Source organism: Osmerus eperlanus, chromosome 2 (assembly GCF_963692335.1).
Source record: "Osmerus eperlanus chromosome 2, fOsmEpe2.1, whole genome shotgun sequence".
NCBI classification, from domain to species: Eukaryota; Metazoa; Chordata; class Actinopteri; order Osmeriformes; family Osmeridae; genus Osmerus; species Osmerus eperlanus.
The window spans coordinates 6,378,329-6,401,509 of NC_085019.1; the positions used below are offsets into that span (position 1 = coordinate 6,378,329).

At 46.2% G+C, this 23,181-nt stretch overlaps 3 protein-coding genes across 5 annotated transcripts; 1 reads left to right on the forward strand and 2 right to left on the reverse strand.

The window, feature by feature from the left end:
• Positions 1-2,097: 2,097 nt before the first annotated feature.
• Positions 2,098-10,597, reverse strand: map2k6 (mitogen-activated protein kinase kinase 6). Of its 2 annotated transcripts, none has more exons than XM_062449033.1 (12): positions 10,263-10,597; positions 7,257-7,326; positions 7,102-7,150; positions 6,889-7,002; positions 6,466-6,585; positions 5,995-6,111; positions 5,603-5,654; positions 5,334-5,461; positions 5,071-5,148; positions 4,824-4,963; positions 4,568-4,613; positions 2,098-4,340 (listed from the first exon to the last, which is right to left on the reverse strand). In XM_062449033.1, the coding sequence occupies exons 1-12, from the start codon at positions 10,279-10,281 to the stop codon at positions 4,263-4,265; spliced, it is 1,011 nt and encodes a 336-aa protein (XP_062305017.1). In that variant the 5' UTR covers positions 10,282-10,597; the 3' UTR covers positions 2,098-4,262. The 2 variants fall into 2 exon arrangements, with proteins under 2 accessions (XP_062305017.1, XP_062305025.1); XM_062449041.1 differs by lacking the exon at positions 10,263-10,597 and adding an exon at positions 9,716-9,828.
• A 375-nt stretch (positions 10,598-10,972) lies between these two features.
• On the reverse strand, positions 10,973-15,602 carry LOC134009541 (BTB/POZ domain-containing protein 17-like). 2 transcript variants are annotated; one of them, XM_062449062.1, is made up of 3 exons: positions 15,320-15,602; positions 13,151-13,436; positions 10,973-12,786 (listed from the first exon to the last, which is right to left on the reverse strand). In XM_062449062.1, the coding sequence occupies exons 1-3, from the start codon at positions 15,411-15,413 to the stop codon at positions 11,712-11,714; spliced, it is 1,455 nt and encodes a 484-aa protein (XP_062305046.1). In that variant the 5' UTR covers positions 15,414-15,602; the 3' UTR covers positions 10,973-11,711. The 2 variants fall into 2 exon arrangements, with proteins under 2 accessions (XP_062305046.1, XP_062305037.1); XM_062449053.1 differs by lacking the exon at positions 15,320-15,602 and adding an exon at positions 14,242-14,911.
• Positions 15,603-18,446: 2,844 nt separating this feature from the next.
• On the forward strand, positions 18,447-22,907 carry LOC134009664 (G-protein coupled receptor family C group 5 member C-like). The gene is made up of 5 exons (XM_062449242.1): positions 18,447-18,932; positions 19,754-20,811; positions 21,667-21,767; positions 21,893-22,006; positions 22,510-22,907. Exons 2-5 carry the CDS (start codon positions 19,764-19,766, stop codon positions 22,540-22,542), a joined length of 1,296 nt encoding a protein of 431 aa, XP_062305226.1. The 5' UTR covers positions 18,447-18,932; positions 19,754-19,763; the 3' UTR covers positions 22,543-22,907.
• The last annotated feature ends 274 nt before the right edge of the window (positions 22,908-23,181 follow it).

The following is a 23,181-nucleotide window of genomic DNA, read 5'->3' on the forward strand; positions in this document are numbered from 1 at the left end:
GTTACAATCACTTCAACCAAAGGGGGTGGCCTACTATGGACATGCCACACCCTCACTGCTTGTCACTAAGAATCTGTCTGAAGTCTCTCGGAGAGTCTAAGGACAGTCTAGGATGAGACTGGCTGTGAGCATGACATGCAGGAATGTGCAGGCTGCTGTTTAAATCAAGAGGGGGAGGCCAGGCTATAAGAAACTGAGCTAGGGAGTGAGATGCTGAGTCTGAGATAATGATCACCGCACAGTCTGACGACCTGCACAACTGTTGACCTGTGGACACAAAAACAACCTATTTCCAAATCTCTCTGTCTGAACTAAAAAACCAATGGCGCCCCCCTAACCCAGTTTCACAAATTCAATATGTTGTCAAATGATGCTGATTTGCTATTTGCGTTATCTGTACTTTGACTGTCCCCTGGGAGATTAAAAGCACTTTACTTCAGATAGTAGCTCCATCCTGAATGACCGTGAAACATTCAGCCAAGAGCTCGTTCAGAATCAGAATCAGAATTCGGTTTATTGGCCATGTATGTTATACAAACACAGAATTTACTGTGGCAGGGAGGTGCAAAACACTAAACATATACAGATCTTAAATTAAGTAAAAGTACAAAAGTTTAACTATTTCTAAGAACTAAACAATCTAAGAATACAACAATTTAAATATAAAATAAAATATATATAAAAATAAGAATAATGAGCAGCGTGAATGGTCAACATAGTGCAATCGGATACTGAGATAAAGTGGCTTATGCATACTGAATTGCCATTAGATGGACTTATAATAGTTAAATAATAGTGTAATAGTTCAATAGTGTATGTAGTGAGAGAGGATTAGTACAATGGTACAGGTGATCTCATTCTGTAGTGGCTCCTTCATACATGCAGGCCTGAATCTTCCTAAATGTACAGACCCCTGATGAGACTACAATAACGCTGTCAATATGATGTACAATGTGTCACACCTGCTCGATGGTGCACAAATAATACAAAACCAGGGTGAATCTCTAATGCACTCTAATGCTTGCACCTTCTCTTCCAAGTCCTGAAAGACCTGTCACAGCACAGTTGGTTATACAGCCATGTCCTCTAGTCTACATCAAAGCTCGCTCCCAAGTAAAGAGCGAGTCAACAATCTGACGTGGACTCTTCTCATGCAAAGAATCTTGTACTGAAGCCTGAAGCCTGTTGTCTGTACAGGACACTTGTCCTCAAGAAAAAGCCCCTCAGATGTGGCCAATGTTTGTGTCGTGTGCGCAGACGTGTCCTGGAGTCTCCTGGCATTCAGTTTCCTCAGCCTGCTGTGAATAGATTGGGCTTTGTGACAGACGCACTCTCAGACCGCATCGGACCGGTCAAGTGAACCTTTGTGAGCGTCGGCTATTACATTTGTGGCAAATGCACTCAAAAAGAGCTGTTGAAATGTACTTGTGTTCCTTTCCATTCAGGCTCCACTCCACACATGAAAAAGGCAACCGCTTTTATTTCTGCTTACGTAAAGGCCGAGTTACGTAAGGAGATTAACATCGCAGGAATGCAGTGAGGAACAAGCCACGGCGCTGATTGACTGAGCAAACCGTCTCCAATCAAAACGTGGCGTCTGTTCGCCACTGACGCGGTTCTAGATGACGCCGGGGTCAGAGGAGCGTCCGTGTCCTTGGATGGCGTGCGTGCGTTTGTGAAGATACGGTGGGACAGCAGGGGTCATGTTCTGAGCCCGGCCTGAGACTCATCCCACTGGGTCAGGACTGACAAGAGGTAGAGAAGCAGTAAAAGTGAGGCTTGTGTTTCATGTCATCGCGTATCCCCGCCTGAAACAGTATCTCCCCGACCACGAGCAGGGAGTACGGTTTCAGGAAAGACAATACAAAGTGGAACCTGTTAGGAATGCAGTTGTCAGAAAGACTGGAGCTTGATGATGCTGTCATGTGTATGTATATATATATATATATATATATATATATATATATATATATATATATATATATATATATACACACACATACACAGGTTCCTACAGGAAGAGGCATTCAGCAAGACATATTGCATTCAGACAAGCAATCAGTCAAGAACAGTGAAATAACAGGCAACCACACAGTCTTATTGAAGAATAAAGCCTTTATTATATCTTCCCACAGTTCAAGTTTGTCAGTCTCACCCATCAAAGTGGTGGCTAATTGAGTGAATAAGTGAGAGGTAGAGCAAGTGTTCCATTCTCACTGTGACCAGCATGAGAGGCACCTGACACAGATGGAATGGCTCCAATGAAGAAGGCCGACAAGAAAACATTAAAATCCCAGCAGCTTCTAGTAGCACTGCAATAGCTTTTTTTTCCCTTCTTATTCACACAATCATAAATACTCCTCATTATGGATTCACTGACATTGATAAAAAGAAAAAAAGAAAGAAAGACAGACAGAAGCAAACTACAGTGTACACTGGATGTAGGCCATGCAAGTCACATGACGGGGTGGGAGCGGGGGCGGAACTATCAGTCAGGGGCATCGACGCAATTACAGTTCAAAAAAATGTAAACCGGAATTGAAACTGAACTGACACAAACTCTGCAGTCGGTCACAGAGAATGAGGTCTGGCCACAGTCCTCCAGCAACCCGCTCACAGCCACCACAGGATAAGGGGGTCCGAATCTTCCTCCTGGGCTACAGGAAGAACACCGCATAGCCGGAGACAAAAGGGGGGCGGCCGGCATGGAGCTCTACTGGATGTCCTACGTACAGGCTGAGGATGTCCTCCGCTCGGGGGGAGGGGGGGGGGGGGAGCTATCTGGGGGAGACGGAGCCGCCGCAGCCTGAAGCAGAGGGCACTGAAACCTGAGAGACGGCAGCCGGCCGGCGGCACATCAATCCAAAAACAGGAGGACAGGATTCAGCTGGCTGGGGGTATGTGGGTGTTTTGCTTTTCACACACTGCGTTAAAAACGAGTACTATGTCAACCATACTGAGCACACCCAGATTGCCACATCACTCCACAGTGCCAAGATACATACACACACACACACACACAAAAAAAGAAAACGTCCAAAATACTATTTACATCTTAAACACATAAATTATTTCCCTAACATACTGGATGTGTAAGGCATGAGGCTTAGGCCTCCCTGCAAGTGTAAGTGCCTATTGAGAAAGACGATAATGATACAGGGTTTCCCCTGGACTCAGAGAAGTAAGCAAAGCTAAGAAGAAAAGAAAAAAATGCATGAACAGCAGCCCAAACAGTCCCGAAAAAAACTGCGATAATAATAATAATTCAGAACAACAATCTTCAAAATGGCTCAGAGTGGACTGGGTCAAGCTGTGAGTTTCTATTGTTTACCTCATAACACCAACAGGTAATATGATGACAACAGTCCTATTTACACTATAGCCAGACCCCAACACATCAACTGGAAGTCAGAAAGGGGTGTGTACCTATGGGTGGGGAGGGGGTGTGTGGGGTATTTGAAAGAGGGGGGGAGGCCTGCAGGGGGGTTTCTACGAAAGCCATTCTCAAAGGTTAGATGACGGCATTCCTTGGCCAGAAAATACATTGTAAAGATTTCTAAGAACGACTTACAATTTCTGATCTTCCTCGACATCTGACCTTCCCCCAGGTACACAGTGGTTTGTCTAAACCCCCAAACCAACCCCCAGCTAGACTGCTGCAACCCTGTAAGTGAACCACCATCACCTTGGGGCGAGGGGGGAAATGAAGTCTGACTCCCGACATGATATGATGTAAGGCCACTCCCTTGCAATTCAAACCGGTTGAAGATATACAGTATAGAAAAGTGTATTTGCAAATATATCTTTCATTGTACAGAATCATATACAATAATTAACTGATTTTTTTGTTGTTGGTGTAACTCAAGAGTTTTCAAAGGAACAGTTGTTGACAAGAAATGACTTGCCGACATTCTGTCCTCTCAGAAAACTCTTACAGTGAGGAGGAATTCTGCAGAGTTCAGTCAGCCCACACAGTAACAGGAGGGAGAGATGGGCAGCTTGTCGTGGTCCGGTTGCATGGACAATGTGCCCATCACTGGCCCACACCACCTCTGATGAACTGGGCTCAGGTTTTGGGACAAACACCTAGTGTGGTGTATGTGTGTGTGTGTGTGTGCACGCGCATCTGGTGTACAGGAATCTGAAGATGTTGCCGGTCGTTCCAGTGAGTTCTTAAAAAGAGGGTCGTTGTTGTCGTCAAACAGTTGTAGATGTCCCGCCTACCCGGTGGAGTTGTGTGTGTGGGGGAAGGGGGGCGAGGGTCAGTCAGCGAGGATGATCTTGACAAAACTGGCCACGTCTGTCTCTTTGGAGTCATGCAGGGTGAAGAAGGGATGTTGCTGTAGAAATGGTGCAAAGGCAAAGAAACAATCACCACATATGTCAACATATTCGACATCATGGACCAATGACCTCTGGAAACGTGTTTGCTAGTGGTCATTGTTAGGTATTTTGTTTAATAGAGGTAGCACAAATGATGAATCATACATGTTCATTAAAATGAAGTAGGATTCTACTATTAATCATTTCTGTACTTAGTTTAAATATCTGAAAATGTAAAACCTACCATCAATTCTGTGTAGCCTGGTCTTTCATTAGGTTTCTTTCTTAAGCTGCAAAGAAAAAAGAAGAATATTCAACCCAAAACAAACCAACAGCAAAACCTCACAGTCCACGCATGTCTACTTTGAATCAACTCTATTGCTCCACGCTGGAGCTCGTTGGCGTCTCCGCTCTGCAGTCAGGGAGTGTAGCGCAATGACCTCTGGTGGCCGGCAGCAGTCATGCCAACAGGGTGGCAGGTCGAGAGAGAGGAGGCTCACCACAGGGAGCTGAAGTCTACAAACTCAGGAGAGAAGCGACCGGCGGGCAGCTGAGGAGATGGCTCATCCACCACCTGTTTGAGCTGCTGGAAAGGTGTGCCCCACGAGTCATAAGGGAACTTCAGGATGGCCAGCTCAATCTGGGGAGAGACGGCAAGGGAGGTACGTGAAGGGAAGGAGTGAGAAAGAGGAGAAAAACAAAAAAGGGAAAGCACAACTGCCACCGTGGTGGTGGTCGTCGTCTCACCATTGTGATCCCGAGACTCCAGATGTCTGACTTGACACTGTAGCCTTTCTGGTTGAGGTCTGGGTTGATTCGCTCAGGCTGAAACACAACGACAAACGGCATCAATGCAGCCGGAAAACAAAACAAAACTAGTCTGGCAACACATCCAAACCCCCAGTGATGGACAGCAGGTAAACAAAACGTGACATTGCTACTATTCAGGTTTAAAATCCATAAAGATGTGCTATATTTGGGTCTCCTCATGGCTATGCTTTCTTGCTCACCGCCATGTAGGGCTTGCAGCCTGCATCCATGGTCTTGGCTACCGAATCTACCAGGTGTCCGCTGATGCCAAAGTCACACATCTTGACCTGGCCCTGTGTGTTGATCAGCACGTTGGAGGGCTTGACGTCTAGACAGGGGATATGTCAGGACGGTTACCACAGGGATTACATTAGCACGAGCTCAGCGGTGAGTTTAGCTTCTGCAGACACAGAGCTTCTGTAGTGGGGGCATGACGTCCCCGGACACGGGCGTCTCCACTAGAACTCACCTCTGTGTATCACAGACAGAATGGTATGCAGATGCTCCAATGCCTTGACAATCTGGGGGGGGGGGGGGGGGGGGGGGGGGGGAGGAAGAGATATTTACATGGATCCAGATGAAGAGACATTTTTAGCAAAGACCAGTCTGTGAAGACCAGTCTGTGTTTCCAATATTTACATTTAGTCATTTTTAGCAGACGCTAGTACAGGGACATTCCCCCCGAGGCAAGTAGGGTGAAGTGCCTTGCCCGAGGACACAGCGTCATTTTGCACGGCCGGGAATCGAACCGGCAACCTTCTGTTTCATAGCCCGGTTCCCTGACCGCTCAGCCACCTGACCCCCCAATATGTGAGGACGAGTGCACGTGTGCCCAAAGTTGAGGAAGCAGCACTCACTCACCGCTACAGTGATCTTGCCCAGAATGTCCTCCGGTATGGTCATGTTTTTCTCGATAACCTGTTTGTAAAACTTGTCCAGAGAAGTGTCCATCAGCTCCATACAGATCCACACGTCACCCTGGCAACACACACACGGGAAACACCTCGATCAATGGTGAAATAACTCTCCCACACGCACATGCTGACCTCGGTTTTTAGGACACACTGGGTTTGGTTAAGCAAGGTCATTGGACAGCCAGCTACTGCAATATTTACTTTATATTATTTTGTAAAAATGTTATAGATCATGGGACTTATGATGCCTGAGAATACCGTCTGGTGTACCCGAGTGCGGTCTTAACATAAATGACAACGACGCTAAAATAACGTGACATAGGTCTATGCCAAACGTTTTTTTTTTTTTTTTTTTTTAAGATTTAAGACAAAGGGAAAGATGTGTAGGGCCTTCTTAACACCCCAAATGTTCCCCTACCTCTCTGAAGAGAGCTCCGTAGAAGGTGACAGTGAAGAAGCAGTCCACAGTCCTCATGGAGATGTCCAGGTCCATCAACAGCCTCTTCTGCTCCAAGGTGTTGACTGTGGCACGGATCCTCTATAGAACGAATATCCCCGAAAAAAACAAATACATGCACACACACACACGCGTTTCAGATTCAGTCTAACTACACTCCATGCACCATAAGCCACAACAATGAAAGAAATAATTTGGTTTACAGGATCACAAACACAAGAAATGACCCAGTAAATGTAGCCATATATAGGCTACCTATTGCTGATGCACATGCTCAGAACGTGTTGAGGTAAGGGAATGAAACGCAGTTGTTAAAAACTCCAAATCCATGCCGTCGTGGATCCCAAGAGGATGCCAGTGAGTGAACCTGATGTACACACCCACCTTGACAGCCATGATGACACCACTGGGAACATGCCTCATCTTGTCAACCACCCCGTACGCTCCCCTGCCCAGCTCGGCAATCTGCTCTAAGTCATCAGCCTTCACCACAAAGTTCTGGAGAGGGGAAAACAAAGTCACAGCATGCTGTGGATCCACAGCATCTAGAGGCATCTGGAGAATGTGACCCGCCAATAGCTGGCCACCCTCCCCTACCTTTTCTCCTATAGTGACACAGGCTTTGGAGTCCAGATCTCGCGGTGGTCTAAGGAGGGAAGGACAAGGAAAGCACGGATGAAATGCAGACTGAGGGTTCTACGGTTTGATACAGTCGGGATGAGACGGCGGGCCACAAGCAGAGTCTTCCTTACGCTGCTGCTGCAGGTGGAGGCTGCTCAAACACCTCCTTGGAGAGCTTGAGGCCTGGATTCTTCTTCTTCCCTGCGGGAGGACACAGAGAAAGGCAGACCTCAGGCTCCGCGCACAACACAGCGCTCCCGTTTCCCCAAGTCCCCTTTATCGCGACAATCACTCCCGCGATTTTGACGAGTGATATTTCGGGCTTCGTTTGTCGGTTGGCCGTTCTGTCGGATTTGTTATCTAACCCGAGATGGACGGAAACGGCAGCGTGATGAGTCAGATGAGGACACACTGCGGTTGCTGTATGAACACGTCCTACAAGCAACAATTGGGATTATTCCCAAGCTTTCATGGCCCAGATTCCCTACCTGCAGGACCTTGGAGGCAGTGACAATCAGACACTTGTGTTTCAGTGGTTAAGCCACAGACATCACAGTCTCTGTAGCATGTATTGTCTTTTGACGGCAATTGAAAATGTAAGAGGACAAGAGACTTTTTTTGACATATTGCTGTGGGACACCAGGCAGGACCTCGTGTATCCAACAAGAGACGAAACAGAAATGCCAGAACACTCTTCCACACTCAATGCATTTGGTGGCACTGACTGCCAAAGGAAACTTCGGGTATCCAGTTTCCATGTTTCACAAAATAAGAGAGACGGCACTTGTCTTACTTTACTCAGATTTTCCATGAACCACAATGAATGCGGATGCAATGTATTGGGAAGAGGGGAAAAACTGACACATCATTTGTAGTATTTTCTCTGTGCACGCTAAAACAAAAGGCATCCAAAACTTTCCTATGACCTAATGACAATTAAACAGTCCTTGTTCTGACAGAATTAGGAGGGCAGTGGAAGCAAAAACAACAATGCACTTTCTTCCAGTCCCTGAGAAATGAAATATTTAAACGGCCTATCCGGGCAGGAAGGTGTTAATGTAGCGCGGTGAAGTAAAAAACAAAAAACAAAAAAAAAACAAACACATTGTACACCACAGCAGGCTCCACTTCAGAGGGAGGATCTAGGACAAGAACTGCCATCTTGGGCCTGATTGCACAGGAGGCCTGGGTGGATGGTGTGCTCTGCTCTGCTTCCCCTCTGAGGAGGGAGTGTGTTGGGGCCACGGGGCAGGTGTGTGCAGCAGCCCCTCTGCGGCCTGCGTGCCTCTCGTCTGACTTGACACATCCTCTCCCTACAGCTGTCAGACCCTTTGGGGTGCATGATGTCATTAGGTCTCGGCTAGCTTGTCTGTTCCGGACTATCCAGAAACCTGAAACCTGTTAACTGCACTCAGCAACAGGGGTAAAACCACATCAAAATCCTTACCCTGAGGAATTGCTTAGTGACCTAGTCGGGTGTCAGTGTTTATTCAACCATAGTTAAAAGTAATATGTCAAGTCCATTATTTAGTATAGACTTGGTTTATACAACTCTTTTAATAATGACACCAATTTAGTGATCCCTCAGTCATGTGGTATGTCACAAGACAGGTGACTCAGAGATATTATTCACCAGGAATACTTTTAGACAGGCCCACTGATAAGGATACCAGTAGAAGTGATAATATGATTCTGTATAAGAATATAGCTGCTGCGTATCCTTGGAAAGGAAAGGATCAAGAGATGAACAGCTGGATTGCAGATCACCAAGAAACACTTAAGCACTTGCTGGTTTACATACTTGCAGTACCATAGTCACTTTAAACGTGTCAACAAAATAACACTGATCAGCAGCAAGCCAAACACACAGCAGTCTAGAATAGTTGATGGCAACAAGTAAAAATGGCAACAAGTTATAGCGTAGAAACAAAACCTTTTTGTTTCAGTAAAACAGAGCTGAAAGCCAAATCCATAGCGTCAGCATGGAACAAGCGCCGTGTAGCATACATCCATAATAGGCAGACTGCTTGCAAACTGAACTGTCAACAAAGAACGTCTGCACGAATAGTCACTGACGGTGCAAGTCAAAACATGTAGCTATGGGTGGGCCAAGGCCTATGGCAGACTGAAACACAACGAGTGCAGTGCAAAGCTGGTGTTCCGGGCCTCTCTCAACAATGTGTTTTCAAGACCATGGTAACGCTAGTATGATTGTGTAATAGCACGCGGTGAACCTGCAATGTAAATTGACATCATCAAGCCCTCTAGCCTATATCTGACGTAGTAGGAGAACCTTGATTTTCCATCAGGTGGGTTCTATTCAACGCTGTCTAATGCTACAACATTACACAACAGAAAGCACGAGATCAACTGTCCACTTTGTCTAGCTATGCAAGTATTAATTTTAATATATAGTAATTGACGTATCTACTTCAAACAAACAAAAAATGTAATTAAATTACTAAATAGGCAGACGCAACCTACACGACGTTTAGAATCTAAATTTAGACAGGCCAATCAGAAAGACCCAACATATTCAATGAGTCATGTTTTCCAATGCCGGGGCAGGGGACCGAAAAAGTGAGCCAACCTCCGTGTCGTTCCATTGTGTGTGGTTCTAAAATAGGACCCTCTTAGTTCCAAGTCCAAGAGGGGCGACATAAATCAGTAGCAGCTAGGTTAGTTAGCCAACTTCCACACCGGCGCTGTTAGCTGGTAGACCGCTAAATACAGCAGGATGAAGCTGCCTGGCTGCGTACGTCTCATCCACACGAAAGCAGCTAGCTAGAGATAGCATGTTAGCTGGTTAGCAAATGTTTAAGCGCCTAAACACAACTAGGTTATAGTTGGCGAAGTCAGATGCTAACCATACTCATAAAATCTGGCCTGGCTTATACGAGGCTAGCACATACATTCCAAGAGCAATGTCTTCCAGGTACCACAGTGCAACTTCTGCTTACCGCACACCAACTTTGCACTGGGTCATAGGGGTGGCTATATAACTTAGCTAAGCAGGAAACTCATTCGAACCGTGCTTCGACAAAGCCCCACCTCAATGCTGAGCACGAATGCAAGCATGTTGCATATATGTAGCCAATCCACTAGCCATTACGATTCAAAACATGCAAAAGTCTTACCTCCTTTAGAAAGAGACATTTCCCCGTTGCTGATGAGGGGGAGGGGAGGCACAAAGACTTTTGCCTTTTTTACTCCCTCCCTCCCTGCATCCACCCGCTCAGGATCTGCGGTGGTTTGCTGTGCAACCAGCTACGATGAAAGACTCTAAAAATCGTAATGCAGTTCTCGTGCTTTTGTACCCTTTCTGCAGGACTTGGAAACTAAAAGCATAAACACCGAATGCACGACTTTATATACGTATTAATAGCGTAGTTTGCTTGAGTAAAACGTTGAACTCGATGTGGCCAAAGTCTGACAGCTGAAGACTCCCTAACGTTCTTGCGTAGTAATGGATTTCCGGTCCTGTGTTGTGGAATTGTGGGATATGTCGTTTCATTCTCATAATTTTTGTTTGTGTAATTTGTATATCATGCTATGGCATACTATTGTATGTGTAATCCTTAAGGTCTAGATATTATTGTCTGTCTTCATAATCGTCTTATTATTTAAATTAATTCATATTACTATTATTAGTAGTAGCATTATTATCCTTATTATTATTGTTGATTTATTATGATTAATGGAGTTTCATGGTAGTTCATAGTAAATAATGACAAAAAAATAATTTAATACCAATGTTAATAAATGTTGAACCAACTAGAACTAATCACGCTGAAAATAGATGTGTACCTGTAACTCTTAAATTAAGGTAAATTGACCAAGAACAGACTTAAGTAAATTATTTATATTTATTCAGAGGAGAAAGAACAAGAAACATAATGTGAGCACTACAAACAAGATGATCACTTAGAGATTAGCTGTCAACACGTTTTACCAAACTGGTTGCCAAGAAAACACTACATTAGAATAGTTGTCTAACTGATTATGGCTGCATTTGGGGGGTTAACAAATGTGTTACATAGATACTACCTACATATCGATATACTACCTTATCTATCTATCTATTGGTGGTTAGTGAATGAGTATGACCTCACTTTCTTTTCAGGATTGTGGTAGTAAAGTACAAATAAGGAAATTAAACTTAGATAAAAATTCAAAGAAAATAAGTAATTCATTTAGCTAAGCATCTTTACAGGTAAAGTTCTATATCCTAACAAAACAATAGTCTTAGCAACACCTGACAATCAAGGTACAATTCATTAGCATTCAGCAGCCTAACAAACAAATACAGTACAGAACTGTACTAGCATGCCAAAAAACACACTGAATTTGAAACTGTTCAGTTACACCTTTTCTATTAGCGGTAGGTTTTGGAAGACAAAATGAAATATTGAAAAATATTATGTTGAACTGCCTTATCACACAAACTAATAAACAGAAGTTGTGATATGAGTTAGCCTTTTTGGAACAGTGATCCATGTGTGTGAGATTTTCTCTGGGCTGGGGTTTGGCAGTGGGCTCTCAGCAAGAAAAATGGTGACTGAGGCATGAGGAATGACTCCCTGTCCTCATTTTCTGGCAACGATGAGGCTATGGTAGAGAGGCTTCACCACAATGTGCAGGTAGAGGGAGCTATCAATGAGATACTCTGAGGCCCGGCGCTGCAAGTCGGCATCCGCAAGGAAATCCCCAGCTTCTTCAGTGCTCTGGTGAAAGTTATAGACGTGACGAACAACCACTTTGCTTTGCTGCTTTGCCATGACGATCACTGTCTTCTGGAAGCTCACGCCAGCAAAGTCCGGGCTGGATGTGGCGGGGGTGACGATGATGCGTGGGCGACCTCCGTCTGTGCGTGTGGGTTGCATTGAGCCAATCTCGGAGTAGGAGGATCTAACGCTGAGAGGAAACCAGCGAGGGGAAAACAAGGCATTCCAGGTCACTCTCTTACTAGCATCACTGCCGCTGGGGCCCAGCTGAGTTTGGAAGCTGAAGCTGCGGTCATCTCGCGTGGGGTTGTTGATGACCCAGGGCGAGCCCCAGGACGAGGACAGGTAGTTACGGGGCGTGAAGATACTGCAGTTGACGTCAAAGTACTTGGCCAACTGGATAGGGGAGGCGGAGTGGAATTGGAAGGCCAGGTAGAGTAAGTCCCGTATGGACTCGTAATATTTCAGCATGAGCGGAGACTGCTTCTGCAGGCGGAAGAGGTGCTGCGGAGGGATCATCCCGTAACGCACCGCCCTCAGGGCGCTCTCCACCGTCAGGCCGGCCGGCTGGTTCTGACCAATCCAGGCCTCCAGGGCCTCATAGAGCTCCAGCTCACTCTGCAGAATGAGGTCGGAGCGTTGCAGCAGGGACAAGAGTAGGTCATCGCTGATGGAGCCCCACTCCCCACTCTGCAGCACGGAGGACAGGTTCCAGGAGAGGTACTGCAGACAGCTGTCCCTCAGGGCCATGTCCCCAATTTGCATGGCATACTGGTACCAGCCAACCACGTGGCCTGTGGGGGACTCACTGGACAGATGCTGGTTCATGTACTGTGTCAGACCCTGTTGCAGGCCCAAAACGCGGTACTTGCTAGCAAGCTTATGCAGGGGAATGGCCTGGTCCAGCCTTACAGAGATGTCACCACAGTAGAGGTATCTGAGAACAAAACAAGCGATCGATTAGTCATCTAATTCCAATCCTCTTCAACACAGAGACCTGTGTGTGTATTTCTAAAACATTCATCGGTTGTCGTTTAAAAAACATTCCACTAGATGGGGCCCTTGTTCATGTCAAAGGGCAGGAAAGCTGCGGCGAACAAGTTGTTGTTGTTGTGTCAGTGAGAGCAGTATGTTTTTTGTAATGAATACATGAATTATCCCTCAACAACTCAAAAATGAACGTCATCAAGCTTTTTACAAAACAATGCCACTGGATGTAACTTACACTGTTATGTTCTCAAAGAGATTTTCCCTCGTCTATCATTCCCCATCCCATACCGTTAACAGTGTGGCTCGTTTACCTGATGAACTTGTCGAAGACGGCAGCACAGTCGGGGGCCTCCCTCAGCACCAGGGTGCTGCTGTTGCGGCTCAAGAGCAGCTCCTCAAAGATCTCGCTCTGCAGGGACAGCACCAGGGTGTGGGCCTGAATCACCTTCACCTCATCCGTGTTGATGGTCTGCACCCTCAGGGCCACGTCGCTAGCATTTCCCTGAGCCAGCAGGGCCTCCAAACGTTGCACCAGGGTCATTGAGTGGTTTAACACCATGGCACCATTCTCCAGCGCCACCTCCTGCTTCAGAGCAGCTGTGGGGTGTGTGTGTGTGGAGGGGGAGGGGGAATAGGGTGATTAGGGGCAGCAGACAGAGCCTTTCTTCATTTTGTGTTAATTGTTCTGTACTCCAGGACTTGGAGTTTGACAGGATATGGAATTCAACTATCCTGTTCTGTGGATATTTTCATGTATTTCAATGGAACCATAGTTATAGCATGTTTATGTTTACATTTACATTTAGTCATTTAGCAGACGCTCTTATCCAGAGCGACTTACAGTAAGTACAGGGACATTCTCCCTGAGGCAAGTAGGGTGAAGTGCCTTGCCCAAGGACACAACGTCATTTTGCACAGCTGGGAATCGAACCAGCAACCTTCGGATTACTAGCCCAATTCCCTAACCGCTCAGCCACCTGACTCCCCTTATGTTATTTGTGTGACTGTCCCAAATAAACAAATTACTTGGCCCATTCTAAATATCCATATGAGCCTCTTCACTCTCTTCTGGACTCTATGAGAGGCTGCTTTTTTGACCCCTTTCCATTAACACTCATTAACACACTGTGTAATTCAGCAGGCAGTAACCCAACTGCTAATCTTACCAGTTGCGCGGTTACGGTCAGTCTAGTGCACAGAACACAGTAAGCACTAGAGAATGAAATGGTAAGTCAGGGGCATAATTACACTCTAAACTAAAAACACTCCTCTCTGAAACTGAAGAAGAAGAAAACAGATGTAATTCCCTGATTAAGTGCAGATGACACCATTGATTCAGTTATTGATATGACTCGTTTCAGTCAAAAGCTTTTGGGGACAACAAGCCAGGTGGTTGACTCACAAGCCAGTGAGTTTGCAGCAGTCATACAGATGGCTCTTTCTACAGGGTCCTCTTGAGCTTCCGCACAAGTGGCACCCACTGTAAGACGGCATGAAAGACTCAGCCTGACACACTGCTGCTGCTGAATCTTCATCCCTCGCCTTCCACAGCAACTGCCAGAGCTTGTTACTGCGGAGCTTAATGAGACCCAGGTGGAGGACCCCTCCTGGCTCCCTCCCTGGGCAGCCTCCTGGTCCTCCTCGCACCACTGGGATCACACATCTTCACTTCAAAGTAGCCCTTGCTCACATCATTAGACCTCCTCCAACCGGGACCAGCTGAGCTGGTGCCCCACTGACACCCCCACTTTGTTCCATGTTGCACATTTTACGTCATTCTCAATTCTATGTCATCCAATAGGAATTTGATTCATGTACCTGTTTTGTAAATGCAGAGCATAATCCTAAGTACAGGGTTTCATTTGAGAATCCAAAAAACGGGATTTCTATTAGTACTGTACTAATGTTATTCCTCATGTCAGACTTTCAGGTCCCTGCATTGAGACAGACAGAGCCCTTGTTTGGTTATAAATAAAGCAACAGGAACTGTCTCATCTACTTAAACTCAGTGAGTTCATTTAATCTCAGAGGGACTGAATCCACTCAATAAAACATTCCCCCCCCCCGTCCTACCACCGCCCACCTCACCCCTCATCTATTTAGAGCTCAGAGGAAGAAAACTTCTGTTCAGGCTAGGTAGCATCGTTGGGTCTGGTTTACTGGAATCTCAGACTGTAGCCTATCCCCTCTCCATGCTAGCAGCACCCATATATCTGATATCTGAGAACAGGCAGGGAGAGCCAAACCAGAAAGGACAGCAGTGCTAAACTCATGCCCAGACACTGCCTTAGGGCTGGCTGGATGAGAGCAACCATCACATGCCGTGCCCTACAGCCTGGGGGAAAAGCAGACCATGACCCCGAAACAAGTCTTTTCTTCAATACATAATACAAGATAAAAGAAGAGCACATTGAAAGAGATTAGTGATACAAAACAGGACTAGCAGACCAGACCTATTAGATGCCATAAGCCAACCTTACCTCCTCCAACTGTGATAACGCGGAAGCACAACCCCACAAACAGGGTGGTCAGATAGACCCGGGAAGGGATTCCTTCTTTAAGAGTGCGTGCCATATCTGGTCCTATCTATTCCTTCACCCTCCTTCCTTGGTCTGTGGTGTGCTCTGCCTCTCTCAGTTCTTCTCCTTGGGTGCCGTGTCCGTGAGGTCTGTGCGTAGGGTGGGTCGCCCCGTGTGGTGCCCCGGCTCCCTGTCCCGCACTCTTTATGTAGGACGCCGGCCTTTCCCCCAGCGAATCTAGCAGCCTCGCGGACTCCATCGATTGGTGGAATCTGGCAGGGCCGTTGCCATGACGACGGCTTTGATTTTTTTGAAATTTCTCCCTTTTCGATGTTTGTGTGGCATCGATCAGTGGCACCGGGCCAGATGGGGGTCTCTGTGGAATGTTTTGAGGATGGGCGAGAGAAGGGTGGTTAAGGAAAATATCCAAAACCTATAAGAATCAATGTTTTTTATTTTTGAGTAGCACCATTGATAGACCGGACACAGTTTAGATTAGAAAATCTGACAGGACAGAAAGTCCAATCTGTGTCAAATCACAAGATTATTAAGAATGTATTAGTGCACCATTAGAGAGCCACCAATCTAATTATCCCGACCACTACGGGACGTGCTATTATCTACCATACTGACTCAGTATTTAACTTAATTTGAAATTGAAATGTGCTGACTGGGCCAAATCACAGATCCACAAACATCACTCAATGTAACACGGAGCTGTGGGAGTTTACAATGCTGCTGAATTATACACAAATATGCATGATCCAGCGTCACATATGACCAGCTGGGTCATGATTTCACAGGCATCTGCGGGCAGGGAACATGCTAATTGCCAGCGCGGGAATTTTAGAGTCGATACCGCACACACTGTCCCTCATGAGTAAGAATTAAAAAGCCACATGGTGTCACAGGAAAATCACACAAGTGGCACGCAACAGCAGATGAAATGTGGCTCTGCATCGATAAGCCACCCCTCACATGGAGTCAGTTGGCTGAGCGGTGAGGGAGTCGGGCTAGTAATCCGAAGGTTGCCAGTTCGATTCCCGGTCATGCCAACTGACGTTGTGTCCTTGGGCAAGGCACTTCACCCTACTTGCCTCGGGGGAATGTCCCTGTACTTACTGTAAGTCGCTCTGGATAAGAGCGTCTACTAAATGTAAATGTAAATGTCACATGGGCACAGGAGGACTGTACTCATGACCTAGGGACCATGTACCTTCCCTTGGCATGCAGAACTGTTATTGATCCACCTGTAAGCATCTAGCCAGTCAACACCCAAATCATTCTCAAGATTTCTTACAATGTCTGACCCCTGACTGAGATCAAAACAGAGCGACAGAAGTATCTCAAGCTCATTTGCCCTTAGTCCAGCCTAAACAACTCAATACATCTGTATTTACAAGATAAACGGGATAAGTAAACTGTTGTGCATATAGGCTGTAGTCAGGTATGTGCGCCACCATACAGAGTCACAATATTACTGGCTTGAATACATCTAGACAAACATCATTTTAGAGAGAACTCACTTTTCGAGTGAGGAGCCCTGGAGGCTGTCATCTTCCCCCCAAAAGAATGCAGAAGCACAGATGACCTGAGAGTTTCCCACCTGGGCTGTGGCAGAGCTATGAATAGCCTGACATGTTCTCAGAGGAAAGCTGCCCCGAGCTGCTTTAATGAGGCCTGCTACAGCAGCCAGGACAGCTCCCTGGGAACATCAGCAAACACGATCCAGGGAGAGGTCTGGCACCTGACTTCTCCCGACACACATGCATGATGGAACACGTGGGTCCCGTGGTGCACCTGTACATGTAGTGCAATGCACCTGTACATGTAGTGCAATGCACCTGTACATGTAGTGCAATGCACCTGTACATGTAATGCAGTGCATGTTACGGTCAGCTTCCTATGATGTGACAAAGTCTTTGAGCTGCCTCCTAAGGCGCTGAGGTATAATGTGTTATACTTGCAGAATGTTATTTCAGAATTATATTGTCCTTGATTGTGAGCCAAACTGACCATGACACCATGGTGTAAGGCCTTTCTGGCCTCTCCACAAGGACCATTGGCGTTAATGCCATCAGGAGCGTGATCATAGGGTTCAGGTTGACAGGGTGCCAGATCTGTAAAAGCCCCCCTGGGGTGCAAGTCCATGGAAGGATCGATCCCCCACAGAAGGCCTAATCTAACCCATCACACGATGCTTAACAATGGGGTTTGGGACAGGGTGTAATCAAAAGCCATCCCCACAAAGGTGTCCTAACTGACCTCAGGATACTGCTGAAACCGCATGGCATCGACCAGCTTAATGGGCTCCCAACTAGGTCTACTAAACATCACGCACCCTGAAAACAGACTACTTTAGGGTATAAAAAGATAGACATCACACATCATAAACCACCAACTGTTTTAGCATGTAAATACACACACAAACACATAAAGATTCAGACAAACGTTTGTGTTCAAATGTGGGTGGGACAACTTTTTTATTTGTCTTTATAAAAAGTAGGGGGGACAGATTTGCCGTTCTCAAAATTTGTAAGGATTCCTACGCTGCTGGACATAGATGGTTAGTCTTTGATGATCAAATATCCTCTACCGGTGCATTTTATTATTTGTATCAAAAGTAAAAGTCAGAGGCCTCACACACAATTTAAATAGCAAAGTCTGAAATCAATGACAGTATTCAATAATGCTAGTTTCAAATGGTTACTAATTGAAGCAGCCTTTATAGTAGATCAATAGCACAATCATCTGATCGTGTAATGTAATTTGATATCCAATGTGTGCCATACTCAACTCAGTTAGGCTAAAGACATTTAATGATCATTATGGCTGGAAGGCAGGCATCACAAAAACGTAGTTTTGTCTTACTTCCTTTTGTTTTGTGATTTTATAATAAAAGAGCACATTTGTGACCATCAGATGGAAGTGTCATTTAAAATGTTAAAGCTAAACAAAAACCACCCCTTCCTACTGAAATCACCCACCAGGTGGCTCTCCATACTGAAGTTTAAATCGACGATTTTGTCATGAAGGGTTCACTTTTATAATTAAAATGATAAAACGAATAGGGGAAAATAAAGTCGTGTATCGATGAAAACCTCCGAATAGATGGAACAATAATAGTGCATATGCTCTACTGGCCTAGCTGAGTGTAGCCTACCTAAATTGTTAAAATGCCATGCCTGCAATAATCTGATGGAATATGCAAAGCTTTCTTGACTAGGCTTCTTGGTTTGGCTCAAGAGTTAAAACTCGTGGTGTGGGTTAGGTGACCATAGCGGAGGAAAAAAGAAAAGCAGATGGAGGTGCTAGTTGTGTGGCGGATGGTAACTGTCATGCTGAAACGACGTGGCCACTGACGACTGTCTGTAGGCGGTAGATAATGGTAAAACGAGAGAGCAGGTGGGCGGAAAGAAAACTGGCTGCGATCAAGGAGTCATCCTGTAAAAAAAACTGCGAACACACATTGAGCATACATTTGGCTGTAGCCAAACGTTGGACACTTGTACAAAGAAATTAATCCGGATTCTTCTTTGGTCAGCGCCAAACTCACGTCCTTCCCTGTGTGCAGGTAAGAGGCACCGATGGAGGGGAATGATTGGATGATTCATGACATTGTACTATACTTGAGTTTTTTTTTTTATAAACACGTTCATTCTCATCTGTTAATCTTGAATTACAATGAACCGTAGTATATCTAATGATAGGTAAAAATTGCCTGTGAATAGGACAATGATTCATAGCAGAGGAATAGGTTACAGGTGTTTAGAGCCACCTGTGAGCACAAGTGCAAAGCATACTTTGTCTTTGTAGTATCAGTAAATCTCATTATTTATAGTAAAAGAACGTCTCTATTCAGCCCAAATGCTTGATCAGAGGACCTTATTACAAATATTCGACTTTCTCTTAAGACATCCCAACACACCTGTTGAATTTCTCCAAACCGATTGCTGATATGTTAATTGTTATCTATTCATTGGATTTTCAATTGTTAGTTTAAAAACAGTTCCCCCAACGGAGTCCAGTTATTAGTTTAAAGGAATAGCCTAATACGAAAGACTGAAGAATTAATGCATTAATCAATTAATTAATTAATTAGTCAATTAAGCATCCCGGCAGGAGGACAGGTGTGGCAGATAAGTTCCAGAGGGTTCAGAGGTTCAGGGGTTCCAGAGTTGCCTGAATAGTTAAAAAACAAAACAAAAAAACAACTAGTTGGAGAAAAGTGGAGGTAGTGAGACATAAGAGTAAAATAGTTGTTGTTGTAGTTAGCAGATGGGAATCAGATGTTTGAATGGTTTCTGATTATCAGACGAGTTGGCAGAGGGGAGTTGTAGTGTGGTCTTCTTCCCTCAAACCGTAGTAATACCCAACTCTGTCTTGTGAGTCCAGGCTAAGGAGCATGGGTGTGGAGTTGGCAACGTTACTTCTGCTGCAGCAAGCACTGTCCCTGTGGTCCACCAGTGACGCCATGGAGGCCACCAGCGCTCCAAAGGGGTGCGGCCCTTCCGTCAACTCCTTCTACTACAACCTGTGTGACCTGTCGGCAGTGTGGGGTATTGTGGTCGAGGCTTTCGCTGCTGCAGGAGTGGTGACTGCCTTTGTGCTATTGGTCACCCTCATAGCCAGCATGCCTTTCGTGACAGACAAGAAGAGGAAAGCCATGGTGGCCCTGCAAGCCAGCGTCCTGGTCTTCACCCTGGGGCTGTTTGGACTCACCTTTGCCTTCATCGTGGGCCGGGACTTTATCAGCTGCACAGCGCGGCGTTTCCTGTTTGGTGTGCTGTTCGCAGGCTGCCTGTCGTGCCTGGTGATGCACGGCTTGTGGCTGGCCCTGCTGGAGAGGAGGGGCCGGGGACCCCGGGCCTGGACACTCTGCCTGGGGGCCCTAGCGCTCTGGTTGGTTGAGGTCATCATCAACACTGAGTGGATGATTATCACTGTGGCCCGATACCCTGTTATGGCCTCTGTCATGACAGACGCGTCCTGCAAGATCACCAACCAGGACTTTGTCATGGCTCTGGTCTACGTGATGGCGCTGCTGCTGGCCGTGATCCTGATGGCAGTGCCCACGCTGACGCACAAGCACAAGAGCAGGTGCAGAGATGGGGCCTTCATCCTCGCCACGGGGGTCCTCTCCACAGCCATCTGGGTTGCCTGGATCGTCATGTACATCCATGGGAACCAGCTGACTGGGGGCCCCAGCTGGGACGACCCCACTCTCGCCATCGCCCTGGTGGTCAACGCCTGGGTGTTCCTGGTCCTCTACACCATACCAGAGATCTGTTTCCTCAGCCAGGAAGACGAGGACCAGGAGCAGGCCAGTGATGGGGACCACGTCTACCCAGCCAGGAGCCTTGTCTACGACAACATCCTGAAGGACCAGAGCCCTGGCCAGCAAAACATGTACATTGAGAACAAGGCTTTCTCAATGGACGAACCCCATACAGGTATATAGCACAGTTAGGCCTCAGTAAACATCCCACACTGGTCAGAAATCGAGTTTCCTACTTCAGTGCCTTTTCCTGCCAACAGGGCTAGTCATGACCTTATCAGCAAGTCACGCAAACATGGCATACGGTGTCCCTCGTCCCACATCAATCTGGCATGTTCGATGCTATCTTAAAACCGGCTCATTAAAATACTCATGATAAGCTCTCGGATGTAACACATATCGTATTGTTCTCTTTTTCCTGCTCACCTTCCCCTTCACTTTGCCAGTATTGACCTGCAAATGTATTTGTTTTACGGATGACAGATCAGTTGGAACAGGAGGGCTATTCTCACTGTCGCTCTCCCTGTCCATGGCTTCCCTCCAGTGCCAGCCTAGATGTACCTGCTGGCTCGAGGGACCTGTGACAGGATGAGATGAGGGTGTGAAGGGGTGACCTTTGCCAGCAGACTAAAGAAATAATCCCCCGAACACCTTATGTCATTCGTCATGAGTGTGTGTACAGTACATTCATTAGCACGGCACAAATTGTGTAAGGCTGAAGTTAGAAGTACACTGCTGCATCTTTGACAATCACTGTAGCTCATAATGAACGGTGCTTGAACATCCGTCCTCGGTTCGTTTTTATGAACCGTTGCCATAGAGACAGGAGTGTGCTCATCGTCTCCAAACAGTGGCAGATGTTCAACCCTAACCGTGTACAGTGACATTTGAAAACCTCCAGCAATAACTACCAGACTGCCTCAGATCATGGCTGCTACAGCAGTGTAGGCACATCAAGTCTCGCATAAAGATAACAATCTATCTATTGTAAGTGATTGATGGCCCTCTGTTTCCATCCCCTGCCACCCAGCCCACACTGTGGTGTCTCCGTACAGTGGTTATAACGGCCGACTACGCGGCTGTGTGTACCAACCCACTGAATTGGCCCTCATCACCAAGAGTCTAGCAAATGTGAGTGCAATGCAAACGATGGGACAATTCACGCTCAAGTGCTTGAACGTCTTGACCCTGAACTCATAAGTCTCTCTGACTGGTGTGTGTGTGTGTTTGTCGTTGTCTTGGTACCCCCTCATTAGAGGGAGCAGTCCCAGGAGACCATCCTGCCGAGGGCCACAGCCCCTCCTCTAAACCAGGGCAGCAGCAGCACCTTGTCCTGCCCTCCACACCCAGCACTGTCACACGCAGCCAGTGTAAGTAGACGTGACCTCTGACCTCCGCCATATACACCACTACTGACTGAAGATGCATGAATGCCTTTCATGGCCTTGCTAAAAAGTCACTGCTCACAGCAATATTGTAGAGTTAGATTACTTTATAAGTAGTTGTATATAAGAGTGGGAGTCAGGTGGCTGAGCGGTGAGGGAAGCGGGCTAGTAATCAGAAGGTTGCCAGTTCGACTCCCGGCCGTGCAAAATGACGTTGTGTCCTTGGGCAAGGCACTTCACCCTACTTGCCTCGAGAGAATCTCCCTGTACTTACTGTAAGTCGCTCTGGATAAGAGCATCTGCTAAATGACAAAATGTAAATGTAAATATAAGGTACCGGTAATTGGAATTTGTCTTCTTATGCAACTCCATAGAAACACACACACACACATCATATGCATTTCTTCAGAGGTCAGATATGAATAACCTTCAGGTGTTTGTTTTCTTGCAGTGCATAGAAGAGCTCATGTTTTACTTCTCTCCCTCAGGGAAACGGTTTGAACAAGAGGCCTCTGTGGTAAACCTGCAGTACGTTGACCCTGTTCCTCTTCAACACCTGTCCACCTCTTTTCTACTCCGCCCTGCCCTGGTGCTTGTGTGTGTGTCTGGTGAAGAAGACCCCTGCTTGAGGGGGCTACTCTCTTGAGAGGCCAATGACCAACAAGATAGCTTTACATTCACAGTAAGTGTGGTGGGTTTACAGTCCACTACTCGCAAGTAAAACCATGCACTGATGGAAAGAGATGACCCCAGAGTAACCAACCCAAAGAGACAATCAATCAGTTTGCTACTCAAATGGGAGTCATAGAGAATCATAAAGGGTTCAGCATAGGAGACAGAGCTAGTACACGTTCCAGCCTTCAATGTCTCGTTGGCCTCCTGTCCAGGCTACCTTAACCCTTGTGTTATCTTCGGGTCATTCTGACCCATCAGTCGTTGTGACCCACCGTCGTATTGCGACATCTTTACCGCATACAAAAACAAAGTAAAGCATTTTCTTTTAACCGTTGGGCTGTCTCAGACCCCCCACATTGCGAAGGTTAAAAGAAAATTATTTTTATTTGTTTTTGTATTGGGTAAAATTGGGTAAACACAACGATGGTTCGTTATGAACCTTTGGGTCATGTGACCCGAAGGCAGCACAAGGGTTAAGGCGTCAA

Bases quoted from the DNA above. Each gene is read 5' to 3' on its own strand.
- LOC134009541 (XM_062449053.1), bottom strand. From the start codon at position 14,374: ATGAAGATTCAGCAGCAGCAGTGTGTCAGGCTGAGTCTTTCATGCCGT. The intron at 13,437-14,241 runs GTGAGTCAACCA...CACACCCCACAG, and splicing joins TGCTGCAAACTCACTGGCTT to CTGCTCTGAAGCAGGAGGTG. The intron at 12,787-13,150 runs GTAAACGAGCCA...TTTTGTTCTCAG, and splicing joins GTCTTCGACAAGTTCATCAG to ATACCTCTACTGTGGTGACA.
- map2k6 (XM_062449033.1), bottom strand. The intron at 7,151-7,256 runs GTAAGGAAGACT...TTCCCTCCTTAG, and splicing joins CCTCCACCTGCAGCAGCAGC to ACCACCGCGAGATCTGGACT. The intron at 5,655-5,994 runs GTGAGTGAGTGC...CCCCCCCCCCAG, and splicing joins TGGGCAAGATCACTGTAGCG to ATTGTCAAGGCATTGGAGCA.
- LOC134009664 (XM_062449242.1), top strand. From the start codon at position 19,764: ATGGGTGTGGAGTTGGCAACGTTACTTCTGCTGCAGCAAGCACTGTCC. The intron at 21,768-21,892 runs GTGAGTGCAATG...CCCCCTCATTAG, and splicing joins TCACCAAGAGTCTAGCAAAT to AGGGAGCAGTCCCAGGAGAC. The intron at 22,007-22,509 runs GTAAGTAGACGT...TCTCTCCCTCAG, and splicing joins CACTGTCACACGCAGCCAGT to GGAAACGGTTTGAACAAGAG.